This window comes from Podarcis cretensis, assembly GCF_951804945.1.
Source record: "Podarcis cretensis genome assembly, chromosome: 1".
Lineage (NCBI taxonomy): Eukaryota > Metazoa > Chordata > Lepidosauria > Squamata > Lacertidae > Podarcis > Podarcis cretensis.
Genome location: NC_137170.1, coordinates 5,441,873 through 5,456,949, shown reverse-complemented (window position 1 = coordinate 5,456,949; position 15,077 = coordinate 5,441,873). Strand labels below are relative to the sequence as shown.

At 48.5% G+C, this 15,077-nt stretch overlaps 1 protein-coding gene across 6 annotated transcripts in view; it reads left to right on the top strand.

Moving 5' to 3' along the window:
• Positions 1 to 15,077, top strand: part of LOC307218479 (maestro heat-like repeat-containing protein family member 2B) — an 84,288-nt gene that overhangs the window by 35,317 nt on the left and 33,894 nt on the right. For 5 of the 6 annotated variants that reach the window (XR_013839987.1, XR_013839988.1, XM_079980751.1 and 2 more), the window contains exons 19-27: positions 963 to 1,082; positions 2,515 to 2,640; positions 5,645 to 5,797; positions 6,227 to 6,253; positions 6,864 to 6,986; positions 8,236 to 8,315; positions 8,655 to 8,781; positions 11,286 to 11,381; positions 13,359 to 13,460. Coding sequence is in view for 4 of the 6 variants with exons in the window: in XM_079980751.1 (XP_079836877.1) it covers positions 963 to 1,082; positions 2,515 to 2,640; positions 5,645 to 5,797; positions 6,227 to 6,253; positions 6,864 to 6,986; positions 8,236 to 8,315; positions 8,655 to 8,781; positions 11,286 to 11,381; positions 13,359 to 13,460 (954 nt within the window). In the remaining 2 variants the exon portion in view is untranslated. The remainder of the gene's footprint in view (positions 1 to 962; positions 1,083 to 2,514; positions 2,641 to 5,644; positions 5,798 to 6,226; positions 6,254 to 6,863; positions 6,987 to 8,235; positions 8,316 to 8,654; positions 8,782 to 11,285; positions 11,382 to 13,358; positions 13,461 to 15,077) is intronic. The other variant, XM_079980752.1, reaches the window with a different exon arrangement.

The window sequence follows — 15,077 nt, the reverse complement described above, 5'->3', positions numbered from 1 at the left end:
TTTGTTGTGGGGGAGGAAGAAAAATGAGATTGTGAGCCGCTTTGAGACTCCTTTGGGTAGTGATAAAGCGGGATATCAAATCCAAACTCTTCTTCTCTTCTCCCACAATGCACTTACTATGATTGGTGGCATCAACATCTAGCCCAGGGGGCATCAAGGTTTACCTCGCCTGGGCCAGTTCACTCCAACAGAGATCCCTTTGTGGGCCGGATCGCATGTGCTCCCATGATTTCTGGTGTCTGCACATGTGCAGGTGCGATTTCCAGCACTGCAGAAGGGAGTTCCCGCACCATGCTGTGCTGGTTTAGCAGAGCATGCAGGGACTCGCCGAGCAGGTGTGTGATGGCCTGGGATTCAGACATGGCCTGGGATTCAGGGCATGAGCCTGAAGGGTCCTCACCTGTGCTGGATCCTCAGGTGCAGGCACCAGCTGAGTCTGCTCTGGCTCCTGAGGTAATGGAGGACCCATTGCCTGCAGGTGCTCCACTCTCAGCCCAGTCAGGGGAAGGTGAGGTTGCCTCTGGGTCCGGTAACCCTCCAGCCTCTCCAGAGCTGCAGAGGCTCAGGGCAGAGAGGCGGAGGGAACTAAGTTCCCACAGGAGGAGTGCTCGCCTCCAGGCCAAGAGAGGCGAGTCACCTGAGGATCGGGGCCGCCCTATGCCTCGGGGCAGATAAAAGGCAGCCAGCCCCAGTCCCAGGTTGCGGGAGCAACATTGTTGGTAGCCTGTTCCTGCCTGAGCTCCTGACCTCACCCGACTCCCTGCCTTAGACCCCGCTTCAGCTTTGACGGACTGCCTGCATACTGCACCTTCAACCATGGACTGGACTTGGACCTCGCCTCACAGTTAAGCCATGGGACCACCACAGGGTGGCTCAGTTGGGGGCGGCTCGTGGGCCAGTTTAATGACCTTAGGTTGCTGACCCCTGACCTAGCCTGTCCTTTCCTTATTCTTCCTTTTCAGAGGTTCCTCTATAAATCTCTGGGAATTGCCCTGACCTGTTGTGAAGACCCAGCCTTTGTTCAGAGTCGGATGAAGCACTTGATAGAAAATGCGAACTATATGGAACAGCTCGAGAGGGAGGTGCGATGCTGGTGGGAGCACTCCTGAACCCTTCAAATGTGATTTCTTTGCTTTGTCTCTTTGCTACATACCCTGCTTCTCAGACCCTGCTCCACAAACCGTCTGCAATTAACATCCACACAAAAGTACAATATTACTAGTGGCAGTTTCTTCCAACGCCCCCTCCCACCCAAAATGCCGTGGATGGTATAATACAAGATCCAGGCTATCAGTTTGCATTTCTTAGTGCAGAACGTATTGCTCTGATGTGCAGAGATCTTTCCTATTCTAATTCATTCAAGAGGGTTCTGGAAGTTTCTCTGTGTGAAAGAAACAAGCAGAAGGTTCGTGATGTTTGGGTTATTTCTTACGAGAAGCTGAGTACAGCTGGCTTAATCTGGTTCTCTTATCTCTTCTTTCAAGGCCATGAAAGTAAGGCTAGAAGGAGCCTGGGTTTCACTTTCTGTCTCTCTTTCTTTCTGGTGTGGTGTTCTGTATATAGTGTTAAGGTTTATAGACTTACTATAAGTTATTGTAAGTTTAAATTAAGTCTGCTGCAACTGGATTTCTTATGGACAGCGCCAACCCTGAATGTATTGGATCTGTGACCATTATGCTCATTTGCCTTCGGTAGCAGTAGCAAACTCTGCTGGATGAAATACAATTGCCTCTGGTCTATTTTTGGGGAATCCTGCAACATGTTAACACTGAGTTGAATTTCATGACCCAGCCAACTCCCATTTTTGGCGCAACCGACATGTGCGCGATCATGCACAGACACACAGCGTCAAACCAGGAAGTGATCTGGAAAAGCCATAAAGACATCATCAAAATGTTTGAGCTCAAACTCATGGCATCCATTTTTGTCTCTGGGATTAGTATGTATTTCTTTTTAAAAAAATTTCAGATATTTCTATATTCTCTTCCTCACCCAAGCTCCTCAGCAGAATACATAACAATTGCAAAAAATAAAATAAAAATTACAGTGTATAAAAATCACTTAAAACATAAAGGTAAAGGTAAAGGGACCCCTGACCATTAGGTCCAGTCATGACCGACTTTGGGGTTGCGGCGCTCATCTCGCTTTATTGGCCGAGGGAGCCGGCGTACAGCTTCCGGGTCATGTGGCCAGCATGACTAAGCCGCTTCTGGCGAACCAGAGCAGCGCACGGAAATGCTGTTTACCTTCCCGCCAGAGCAGTACCTACTTATCTACTTGCACTTTGACGTGCTTTCGAACTGCTAGGTTGGCAGGAGCAGGGACCAAGCAACGGGAGCTCACCCCATCGTGGGGATTCGAACCGCCAACCTTCTGATTGGCAGTCCTAGACTCTGTGGTTTAACCCACAGCGCCACCCGCGTCCCAAACGTAACTTAAACATAAAAACAGAAAGCACTGAGACCTGACAAGGCTGGCTAGCTGATCCTTTTCTATTTCTATTCCACTTTACAGAAGATCATCCAGATCCTTTCTTTCTCGGCCGTGGGACATTTAGATCTGACCTTAGCCACGCTGCAGGAATTTGGAGCTGGGATGGGTCTGAAAATTAAGATGTCCTCTATCATCAGCCGCTACAAGGTAACGGAAGAGAGACTGCTCTCCTGGGTTAAACGTCGCGGGTTTAAGAACCGCCTTACAAGAAAGGAGATTCCGGTTAAACACCAGGAAGAACTTTCTGACAGTAATTGCGGTTCAACGGGGGAACGGTCTCCCTTGGGAGCTGGTGGACTCTCCTTCCTTAGAGGTTTTTAAGCAGAGATTGGATGGCCATCTGTCAGGGATGCTTTCGCTGAGATTCCTGCATTGTAGGGGGTTGGACTAGATCAGGCAAACTTGGCCCTCCAGATGTTTTGGGACTACAACTCCCATCATCCCTGACCACTGGTCCTGTTAGCTAGGGATAATAGTGGTACCTCGGGTGTAATGGTTCTAGGGGGTTGCTCGTGCGTAAGTTGGCGCCACACCTGGCTGGGTTACCTGGGTGAACCCTTTCTGTCCGGAAAGCCACCCATCCGTGGCTGTCTCAATTGCTGGCAGAATCCGTCAGTGGGCGTTTCTTGAACTTCTTCCAGCAAAGAAGCTCTTTGACGCCTAGTCTCCTCCTACTCTCCCTGCGCGGAAGCCTTCTGCGCAGGGAGGGTGTGGGCAGCGGAGGACCCGTGCTCCCGCCGCTGGTCTCCGGCGAGGAGTCCTGGAGCCTTCTCTCCGCTTCCCCCATCTGCCCCCCTTCTCCACTGGTGCTACGCTGATTTCCTTCCCCACCAGATGGGCTGCCTCTCTCCCTACTGGGACCCTCTACGGCATCCCTCTGGAGCCTTCCCTCCGCCTCTGGCTCCGATGGCAGTTCCCTGACATCGGGTTAAGTACTTAATTCGTTCCAGAGGTCCATTCTTAGCCTGAAACTATTCTTAACCTGAAGCACCACTTTAGCTAATGGGGCCTCCTGCTGCCGCCGCGCCGCCGGAGCACGATTTCTGTTCTCATCCTGAAGCAAAGTTCTTAACCCGAGGTACTATTTCTGGGTTAGCGGAGTCTGTAACCTGAAGCGTATGTAACCCGGGGTAACACTGTAATAATAAAATTTTATTTATATCCTGCCCTCCCCAGCCGAAGCCGGGCTCAGAGCGGCTGACAACAATAAAAGTAACACAGTTTACATAAAATCACAATCAATTGAAATGCATTCTAAAATCAATTCATTCTAAAATCAATTCAAAATCAAATTAATGGCAACCATTGGACTAGAGTTCTGTAAGGATTACCAAAGGAGGGGTCAGACTGTGCCTTGGCCAAAGGCCTGGGGGAACAGCTCCATCTTGCAGGCCCTGTGGAAAGATGTCAAGTCCCGCAGGGCCCTAGTCTCTTGGGACAGCATGTTCCACCAGATCGGGGCCACAGCCGAAAAAGCCCTGGCTCTGGTTTAGGCTAGCCTAACCTCCCTGTGGCCTGGGACCTCCAAGATGTTTTTGTTTGAAGACCGTAAGGTCCTCTGTGGGACATACCAGGAGAGGCAGTCCCGTGGGTACGAGGGTCCTAGGGCTTTAAAGGTTAAAACCAGCACCTTAAACCTGACCCTGTACTCCACCGGGAGCCAGTGCAGCTAGAATAGCACCGGGCGAATGTGATCCTGCAACGACGACCCCCTAAGGAGCCTTGCCACGGCATTCTGCACCCGCTGGAGTTTCTGGGTCAGTCTCAAGGGCAGTTCCACGTAGTTGTAGTCCCAAAACATCTGGAGGGCCGAGTTTGCCTATGCCTGGACTAGATGAGCCTTGGTGGTCCCTTCCCTTCTATGATTCTGACTCCAATCTCTCTATTTCTTGTTCCTTTACTATTATTCTAGGTTTGAGGGCTTTCTCTGCACTGCAAATCCCTTTTCTCATCTGACATTTCTTTCCGGGCTGCCTTAGAAGGCACCACCTTCTTATCTCTGTTCCTGTAAACTGCTTACTCTGCAAGCAGAGTGGAACGCCTCCCAAGAACTCCTCTCTCCCCTGCTGCTTCTTTCAGCTTTCCTCTTTTTAATTCCTCCTCAAGCCCATGGCCTTCCTGTCAGCATTTCTGCTTTATCTCTGCACAGCGCCAGGAGAGACATGAGCTCCCACTAGCCCAGACCTGGTTTGCTGCCCGTGGAGCATCCTGCATGGACTTACAAGGGCACGACACCCTCTCTGTTTCCTCCTCACACTTCCTTTTTGAAAAACCTCCTTTGGGGTATCATTTGGGACTTGCTGAGGGAGAGGATAAAGTTGCTGTGATGTGTTTACAAGCTCATTTTAGTGAAGGACATTGCAGGTTTTGCAGAGATTCATGAGGTCCTTTACGCCTCCCAAATTCAGATGAGTGAGCTTGTGAAAATAATCCTTAAAATAAATTTGTGGGGGTTTTTTTTAAGAAAAGAGGAGATCAGTTATTGTGTGTGTGTGTGTGTGTGTGTGTGTGTGAGAGAGAGAGAGAGAGAGAGAGAGAGAGAGAGAGCGCTCCCAAATTCAGATGAGTGAGCTTGCGGAAATAATCCTTAAAATAAATTCATGGTGTTGTTGTTGTTTTTTAAAAAGAGATCAGTTATTCTCCCTCTCTCTCTCTCTCTCTCTCTCTCTCTCTCTCTCTCTCTGTGTGTGTGTGTGTGTGTGAGAGAGAGAGAGAGAGAGAGAGAGAGGGAGGGAGAGAGGGAGGGAGAGAACAAACGGAATAAGTAATTAAAGGTTGATAAAGTGGCTCTTTGTCAGTATTACTGCTACCGTGCCAAACAGGAAGCAATAGGATCTGTAAGGAGGAAGCTACTAATTAAAGGTACAATAGCTCGGGGGGGGGGGGGGGACATTTGCCAGTTTGCATCGAGAAAGCTGGTGCTTCAGTTCTTTGTTGGCTGGAAGACCAATAGCCGCAAATCAGGTTGGCAAAAAATAAAGGAGGACAGGGCTGAAAACACTGGGTGGCAAGAATCTGGCAACGGTCTAGATTCTCTGCAAAAAGTGAAAACAAGGCTGGTGATTTCAGGTTTAAAGTTAAACAGCTCATGCAGAGGCAGCCAAAATGGAACAAGAAGCACCCATGCCCTGTAACTTTTTCTGTTGCTCAGGACTACCAGCAAGGCAGACGGGGTCACGTCCACCAAACGCTGATGCTCACCTACGGCAAGGTGGCTCTCCAAGCCCCCAAGGAGCTCCTCCTGCCCAGGGTGGAGGCCGACATAATGAAGAATGTCCTCTGCTATTACAGGAAGAGCTGCCAGGCAAGTGCTTTAAAAGAGAGGGTGGTCTTTGCCACAGAGCTGGTTCCAGAGGGTGGCAAAGTTCAATGGGCCTTAGTCAAGGACCTATCATCCCTGCCAGCAGTAAGAGGTCCTTTGAAAACCTTCGCTGTAGGTCCTTGTGGAGGGCAGGATGGAAAGCTCACCCAAAAACCTATGTCCTTTTAAATGTGTTTGTGAGAAGGGGTTTATTGGTTTATTTGTGCATATTATTGTTTTCGTTCTGTGTTTTGGCTTCTCGTTTTGTATTTTTATGTTGTGAAGTGCCCCGTGAACTTCAGGTGAAGGAGGGTATACAAATTTTAATAATAGTAATAGTAATAATAGAAGAAGATGATAATGGGCTGACTGTTGTGCTGTGTTTGTTATTTGGCAATTTGTCCAGGCAATTTGTCCATTTCATTTGTCCAGGTTTTGGGCGTCAGCATTGAGAACAAGGTGAGCAATGAATTATCTGACTTGGAGTCTTGAACAGGTAAAGGGCCCCTGGACAGTTAAGTTCAATCAAAGGCTACTATGGGGTTGCGGCACTCATCTCGCTTTCAGGCCGAGGGAGCTGGCATTTGCCCACAAACAGCAGGACTAAACTGCTTCTGGTGCAACGGGACACTGTGACGGAAATCAGAACACATGGAAACGCTGTTTACCTTCCCACTACAGCGGTACCTATTTATCTACTTGCACTGGCGTGCTTCGAACTGCTAGTTTGGTAGGAGCAGGGACAGAGCAACGGGAGCTCACCCCGTCGCGGGGATTCAAACTGCCAACCTTCTGATCAGCAAGCCCAAGAGGCTTAGTGGTTTAGACCACAGCGCCACCCACGCCACCTAGCCCAACACCCCGTTCTCACTGTGGCCAACCAGCTGCCCCCAATGGAAAACTTAAAAGCATTACTAGAGCTCTCTCCCCTTTGTGCAAATTCACCCAAATTTTATTGAAAATTCCTCCATATATAAACATTTTTGCATACTATATCCGTTTCTGCAGAGCAATGTTTCCTAATATAATAGTTTGGGGGTTTTTTGCATCTTTTCTTTTGGCAACGCAGGACTCCAATCTCAAGCTGGCCTTTGTTGAGAGCACAACAGACATCTGCCAGGCTATCTGTGAGACCCAGGACTTCCAGAACTTCACCTTAACTTGCAAAAAGGAGCTCCTGGACATCTTGTTGGTGAGGAACCTCACATTCTGCCTGAGGCTATGGCAGTCCCGATCGCTCAGAGAGGCCTTTGCATGAAACTTTTTAACAAAGGTGCAGAACCTCTCCTAGGATTGTAAGGGGGTAGGTTTCCTGATGACATCATGGGCTCCTAGCCAATCAGCACTGTGCACAGCCAGCTCCTGCTCCAAATTTGCAGAACGGTGTTATTTTCCCAGAGGTCAGCCCCGTAGTGCAAATGTACTTTTGTGGCTAAATGCAGCGGCGGCCGTTCAAGATCCACCTTGGTGCTCCTAAAATGTTGCCTCTGTATCCTTCCCTCATGGATTGATTGCCCCTTAGCCTTTCAGGTAAGTTACCGTATTTTTCGCTCAGTAAGACACACTTTTTTCCTCCTAAAAAGTAAGAGGAAATGTCTGTGTGTCTTATGGAGCGAAAGCATGGTCCCTGGAGCTGAATTGCCCAGGGGAGAAAAGCAGATCGTGCATTCTTTTTTAGAAAGAGGGAAGGGGGTGTTGAAACAAAGCCGCTGAGCAGCTGGTCAGCAAGCGATCGGGGAGGGAGATAAGGGACTAGCAATAAAGGAGGCTATGGCCACAGCTAGTCCCTTATCTCCCTCCCCGATCGCTTGCTGATCGCTTGCTGATCGCTTGCTGATCCATCAAACGTATCCATTCTTAAGGAAATCAGCCCTGAGTGCTCACTGGAAGGACAGATCGTGAAGCTGAGGCTTCAATACTTTGGCCACCTCATGAGAAGAGAAGACTCCCTGGAAAAGACCCTGATGTTGGGAAAGATGGAGGGCACAAGGAGAAGGGGACGACAGAGGACAAGATGGTTGGACAGTGTTGTCGAAGCTACAAACATGAGTCTGACCAAACTGCGGGAGGCAGTGGAAGACAGGAGTGCCTGGCGTGCTCTGGTCCATGGGGTCACAAAGAGTCGGACACGACTAAACGACTAAACAACAACAACAATGGCCACAGCACGAACCACAAAAAACATACATCCACTGTTTCATTCAGAATATTTTTTTTCTTGTTTTCCTCCTCTAAAAACTAGATGCGTCTTATGGTCAGGTGCGTCTTATGGAGTGAAAAATATGGTAATCACTGGCTTAGCAAAGAGTGCTTGAGCCTTTATTGGTATCCTTTGGAAACCATAGAGGCCATGGCACGTCAGTGGAGGAAATCTCTCTGCCCCCAAGGGTTTTTTCCCCACCCTCAATTCCTTTTGCCCTTTGCCCATCTTGTGTTCACAGGATTTCATCAAGGAGGAACCACTGGACTCTCTGAATACTGCACTTCGCCCCCAAGCCATCACTGCCCTGGCATTCCTGAGGTAGGTGTGTTTCTTAGCAGTTTTCCACATAATTACTTTTCACAGAATCATAGAGTATAAAGGGACCACAAGGGTCCTCTAGTCCAACCCCTTGGAATGTAGGAATCTTTTGCTCGATGCTCGAACCCATGACCCATGAGATTAAAGAGTCTCACGTTCTATCAGTTGAGCTATTCCTCTTTGGATTCTGTCTGGGTTGTTTAAGAGACTTTGGTAACAGCCATCGCTACCTCTTGTGGGAGCAAATGTTCCACAACCAAACTGAGGTCCAGCCTACTATTCTTCAGATGTCCACAAGTCTCTCCTGTGTGACTTATCAGTCCACCTTCCTCCTGCCAGCAAACTGAAGCCATGTTTGGCCATGGAGGAAATTCGCAATCTCCTCGATCAGAGCATCAAAAGTTTGTTTCCTCTTCCTTCCCTGGAGCAGCTGAAAGAGACGGCAGGGGATGCTCTAAAGATCGAGGTAGGTGGCAAAAGTTTATTTCCAGATCCTCTTTTCTCATCCACATGGGGGTTTCCTGGATGCATCTGATTGGCCAAAGCGCAGGACTAGGGCCAGATTTAGGTTTGATGAGGCCCTAAGCTACGGAAGGTAATGGGTCCCTTGATATGTCCAGCTGTCCTGTGTCAACAAGAAATTGTCGCTGTTTATTGTGTTGAATATATGCTATATGGTAATTTATGAACCTAACAGGTATCTAAAGCCATTTGCACAGGTTTCCATGCGACCAGTCCATGCAGAATGTCGGCACCCTATATATAGAAAGGAGCAAACTAGTGATATTTTAGGGAGCAGGCTAGCAGGCAGGGCCCATGACTTACATCATGGGAGCCGACACAAAACAAAACACTGTTGCAGTATGTAGGTTTTATTTTATATGTTTTTTATCTTATGGAAATGTACATCCAATGTTTTTTTCCTTTAATTTTTTTGGGGGGCCCCAAAAGACTGGGGCTCTGAGCTATGGCTTGTTTAGCTTATATGTAAATCTGGCACTGGGTGGGAGTTCAATTTAGCTCACCTTTTAATACAAGCTTCCCCCAGAGAGAGAGAGAGAGAGAGTCATTCTCATCTCTCCAAATTTCATGGTGCAGTTATTCAACCGAGAATTCACACAAAAATTCGCATACTGTGTATACTGAATGTGGGAAAATGCATTAGATGCGGAAAATCCTCTTCTGCTCGTGTCCTGCTTGCAGACTTCCAAGAGGCATCTAGCTGGCCACTATGAGAACAGAATGCTCGACTAAATCTGCTCCCTTTGGTCTGATCCAGCAGCCACGTGATCCAGGTGCAATCTCTAGCACCGCCAAGTAGGAATGCAGACCTAGGCTGGATCTACACCGATTGTAAAAACGCTGTAAAAACACACACATAATAATAGCTGTCAATGCAATTTCCCATTGACGACGGATCGCTGCACTACAGCACCCTCTGGTGTCACATTTTTATAACGCACTTTTAACGTTAGAACTGACCAGTGTAGACCTACCCCTGCTTGAGATCGCACAACTCTGGGACATGATGTTAATGGGCAACTGACAAGCCCTGTCCACAACAGCCGAACAGGCAAGAAAATCACTGCTTTTCAATCAACCTGGCATAGTTATATTACGTATGTGGCATTGGTTGAACATGGTTATAGGCAGTGCTTTTTTCCTGGCCCACAGCACAGTTTGGAGCACATGAAGCACATATTTTAAATATTATTATTTCCTCCTCCCCGCTTCTGCTTTTGTATAAACCTTGCAGACCAGCACTGCTGCATATACAATATATCTTTTGAGCTGCGGACAACAGTTCAAGCCATGGAGATTGTTATGTCTTATTTTTATGTTTGTTAAGTTTGTGGTGATAAAGCACTGTGGAGTATTCGGAGATGATTCTCTGACTGTGTGCAATCGTTTTGTCTTTGATAGTTTTTTTCATTTAAAATTAAAAAATAAAAGTGTGCCACTTACCTCTGCAGCTGCTTATTAGAGCATTTAAAAAAAAAAACACTGCTGGCAATCCAGTCATGGATCTCCAGACGTCCCATCTAGCTTGGCCCTCCAAGCTCCCTACTTGCATTATAAGGGTGGATGGCGGCTAACAGATTGAGGTTGAATCCTGACAAGACAGAAGTACTGTTTTGGGGGGACAGAGGGCAGGCAGGTGTGGAGGACTCCCTGGTCCTGAAGAGGGTAACTGTGCCCCCGAAGGACCAGGTGCGCAGCCTGGGAGTCATTCTGGACTCACAGCTGTCCATGGAGGCACAGGTCAATTCTGTGTCCAGGGCGGCTGTCTACCAGCTCTATCTGGTACGCAGGATGAGACCCTACCTGCCCGCAGACTGTCTCGCCAGAGTGGTACATGCTCTGGTTATCTCCCGCTTGGACTACTGCAATGCACTGTATGTGGGGCTACCTTTGAAGGTGACCTGGAAACTGCAGTTAATCCAGAATGCGGCAGCTAGACTGGTGACTGGGAGTGGCCGCCAGGACCACATAACACCGGTCCTGAGAGATCTTCATTGGCTCCCAGTACATTTCTGAGCACAATAAAAAGTGTTGGTGCTGACCTTTAAAGCCCTAAACGGCCTCGATCCAGTATACCTGAAGGAGTGTCTCCACCCCCATTGTTCTGCCCGGACTCTGAGGTCCAGCTCCGAGGGCCTTCTGGCGGTTCCCTCATTGCGAGAAGTGAGGTTACAGGAACCAGACAGAGGGCCTTCTCGGTAGTGGTGCCCGCCTTGTGGAATGCCCTCCCTTCAGATGTGAAGGAAAGAAGCAGCTATCTTCTTTTTAAAAGACATCTGAAGGCAGCCCTGTTTAGGGAAGTTTTTAATATTTAATGCTGTATTGTTTTTAACACTTGATTGGAAGCTGCCCAGAGTGGCTGGGGAAACTCAGCCAGATGGGTGGGGTATAAATAATATATTATTATTATTATTATTATTATTATTATTATTATTATTATGCTTTCAGTCCCTGTACTCTTGCTCCATGGACGCCCTTAGGAAACTCGTGACAAGCATCGTAGAGGACCACCCAACACCTGAGCTGATGGTCGAGATGTTCCAGGTGAGCCGAAGGAGAAACTCTCCCTATTGGCGTTCATTGCTTTGGATTAGGCAACCAATTCAGAGACCTTTTCAGGCAGCTGGAGGTGCTTCAAAGGCCTCCCCCACGACTTCCCTGCCTTCACAGGTGCCCCTGGTCTGCTAAATCCACTCGGGAATAAATTGACTTTTTTATTTTAGCTTCCAGACTGTCTTCCAGGGGAGACTCACCTAGAGAACCTTGCAGTCGTCTTTCTGCTAGGATACCAACGCATAAACCTGTCAGTTTGCATTTCTTAGTGCAGAAAGTCTTAATCTGATGTGTAGAGATCTTTCCTATTCTGCTTAATTCAAGAGGGTTCTTGAAGCTTCTATGTGTGAAAGAAACTTCATGATGTTTGGGTTATTTCTTCAGAGAAGCTGAGTACAGCTGGTTTAAACTGGTTCTCTTATCTCTTTCTGTCGAGGTTATGCTGACTATAAAAGTCAGGCCAGAAGGAGCCTGGGTTTCACTTTCTCTTTCTATCTCTTTTCCTTCTGGTGTGGCGTTCTGTACATACTATGTTTAGCGTTAAGGTTTTAGACTTACAGTGGTACCTCGTGTTACGGACGCGATCTGCTCCGGAGGCCCGTCCGTCATGTGAAATGCCCACAACTTGAAACACTGCATCTGCACAGGTGTGCGGTGTTATTTGGTGCTCCTGCACATGCGGGAAGCACAATTTAGCACTTCTGCGCATGCGCGAGTGGCAAAACCTGGAAGTAACCCATTCCAGTAGTTCCAGGTTGCCACGGGAAGTAATGCAAAAAGACGCAACATGAAGTGGACACAACACGAGGTATGACTGTATTATACGTTATTGTAAGTTTAAATTAAGTCTGCTGCAACTGGATTTCTTATGGTCAGAGCCAATCCTGAATGTACTGGATTTGTGACCATTATGCTCATTTGCCTTCAGTAGCAGTAAAGCTCTGCTGGTAAAGGTAAAGGGACCCCTGACCATTAGGTCCAGTCGTGGCCAACTCTGGGGTTGCGGCGCTCATCTCGCTTTTTTGGCCAAGGGAGCCGGCGTACAGCTTCCGGGTCCTGGCGAACCAGAACAGCGCAAGGAAACACCATTTACCTTCCCGCCGGAGCGGTACCTATTTATCTACTTGCACTTTGACGTGAGGGACACGGGTGGCGCTGTGGGTAAAAGCCTCAGCGCCTAGGGCTTGCCGATCGAAAGGTCGGCGGTTCGAATCCCCGTGGCGGGGTGCGCTCCCGCTGCTCGGTCCCAGCGCCTGCCAACCTAGCAGTTCAAAAGCACCCCCGGGTGCAAGTAGATAAATAGGGACCGCTTACCAGCGGGAAGGTAAACGGTGTTTCCGTGTGCAGCTCTGGCTCGCCAGAGCAGTGATGTCACGCTGGTCACGTGACCTGGAAGTGTCTCCGGACAGCGCTGGCCCCCGGCCTCTTGAGTGAGATGGGCGCACAACCCCAGAGTCTGTCAAGACAGGCCCGTACAGGCAGGGGTACCTTTACCTTTACCTTTACTTTGACGTGCTTTTGAACTGCTAGGTTGGCAGGAGCAGGGACTGAGCAAGAGGAGCTCACCCTGTCACAGGGATTCGAACCGCTGATCTTGTGATCAGCAAGTCCCAGGCTCTGTGGTTTAACCCACAGCACCACCCGTGTCCCAGTAGCAGTAAAGCTCTGCTGGATGAAATACAATTGCTTCTGATCTATTTTGGGGGGAACCCTGCAACGTGTTTAAGTTTTTACTCTGCTAACTATATGTTGGAATCTGCTCTGGATCAATATTGAGTAGAATTCCAACAACACCACGGTGGCAAGGCCCTGTGTGAGAATAGTCATAGCTGATGTGGTGGACAAAACTGGCACTGTGTTTTTATATTGCAAACTGCCCTGTGATTGTCAGACGAAGGGCAGGATAGGAATTTAACAAAAATAGATTTTCTAATATCAGTTGCATTTGCCTTCCTGCTCCGCCAACAGCTCATAGACCCCTGGTTCACCGTATCAGACTGTAGCAGGGAGAGGGCACTGCAGGCAAGCTCCCAGACCCTCGCTGCCTTCCAGGAGAACTTTCAGCTCCCCGTGAGTTTCCTTCTCTTCACCTGCTTGCCAGCTGCTCAGTCTGTACATCTCTGCCCACTATCCCAGAAACTCCAGCGGGTGCAGAATGCTGCAGCGAGGCTCCTCACAGGGTCCCTGCCATGGGAGCATATTCACCCAGTGCTTTTCCAGCTGCACCGGCTCCCGGTGGAGTACAGGGTCAGATTGAAGGTGCTGCTTTTGACCTTTAAAGCCCTTCACGGCCTAGGACCCTTGTACCTATGGGACCGCCTCTCCTGGTATGCCCCACGGAGAGCCTCCATAAATAGCAACACCCTAGAGGTCCCGGGCCCTAAGGAACTTAGATTAGCTTCAACCAGAGCCAGGGCCTTTTCAACACTGGCCCCGGCCTGGTGGAATGCTCTGCCTCATGAGACCAGGGCCCTGCAGGATCCGATTTCTTTCCGCGGGGCCTATAAGACAGAGTTGTTCCGCCTGGCCTTTGGCTTGGAGCCAATTTGATTCCTTCCCCTCTTTCTTTTTTATTTTTATTTTCTCCTCCTGTGATGAGGCTGCATTTTAATATTTTAATATTTCAGTATTTTAATTGTTGCATTTTAATCTTGTTTTTTAAGTTGTATTCATTCAACTTGTTTTTATTATGGCTTGTTAGCCGCCCTGAGCCCGGCCTTGACTGGGGAGGGCGGGGTATAAATAAATTTTATTATTATTATTATTATTATTATTATTATTATTATTATTTGTAAGCAACACCATTAAAATGCAATCTTAAAAATTACTTAAAACTTACGCTCGCAGAAACAAATTGCGAACAGCTCTGAATGTACACATTTTTGCAAGGATTTCTATCCCTCCCCACAAAAAATATAATTTCCCTCTTACTTTGACTGATATGTCCATGTTTGTACACACTCCCCCCTAATGTTTCCATGCTTGTACACGTTATTTGGGCAGAGAACTTCAGTGCAAAATTCAGAGAAGGGTGACTTTTGAAAGTTCACGCATTGGTTCGAGAGGGGCAAATCACGTAGCTTCTCATTGAAAGTCAATCAGAATCAGATTTCTCCCCAGCCCTGGTCACCATCCATCTCACAAGTGGCGTGTAGGGGGGAGCCCCTGTCAGGAGGTCCTACACAGGAGTAGGCGTCCGGCAGAGACACATGCTCAACTGGCATGTTCTCTCCCACCTGGTCGGTCGTTCGGGAGCTTCAAAATCTTTCTCCAGGCCAAACATCACAGCAACTGATACCAAGAGGCATCCACACACTTTGGATCAGCAGAGTATAGGCCGTCAGCGTTCAGACTCAGTAGCGCAGCTTTTCGGCTAAACTACGTTTATTTACATATACCGTATGTTTCGCTCTATAAGACACACTTTCCCCTCCTAAAAAGTAAGGAGAAATGTGTGTGCATGTTATGGAGTGAATGCAGGATTCGCGGGCTATCCCAGAAGCCAGAACAGCGAGAGGGAGGGCTGTGCAGTGCTCCCTCTCGCTGTTCTAGCTTTTGGCTTCGCCGCGTGAAGTCTTCGCGGGGGAGCGGGGAGCCTTCATCCCGCTCCCCTGCGCCGGCTTCGCACGGCAATCCATGGCTTTTGTGGGAGGTGGGGGAAGGGACAGAGCGCGCGGTTCTGTCCCT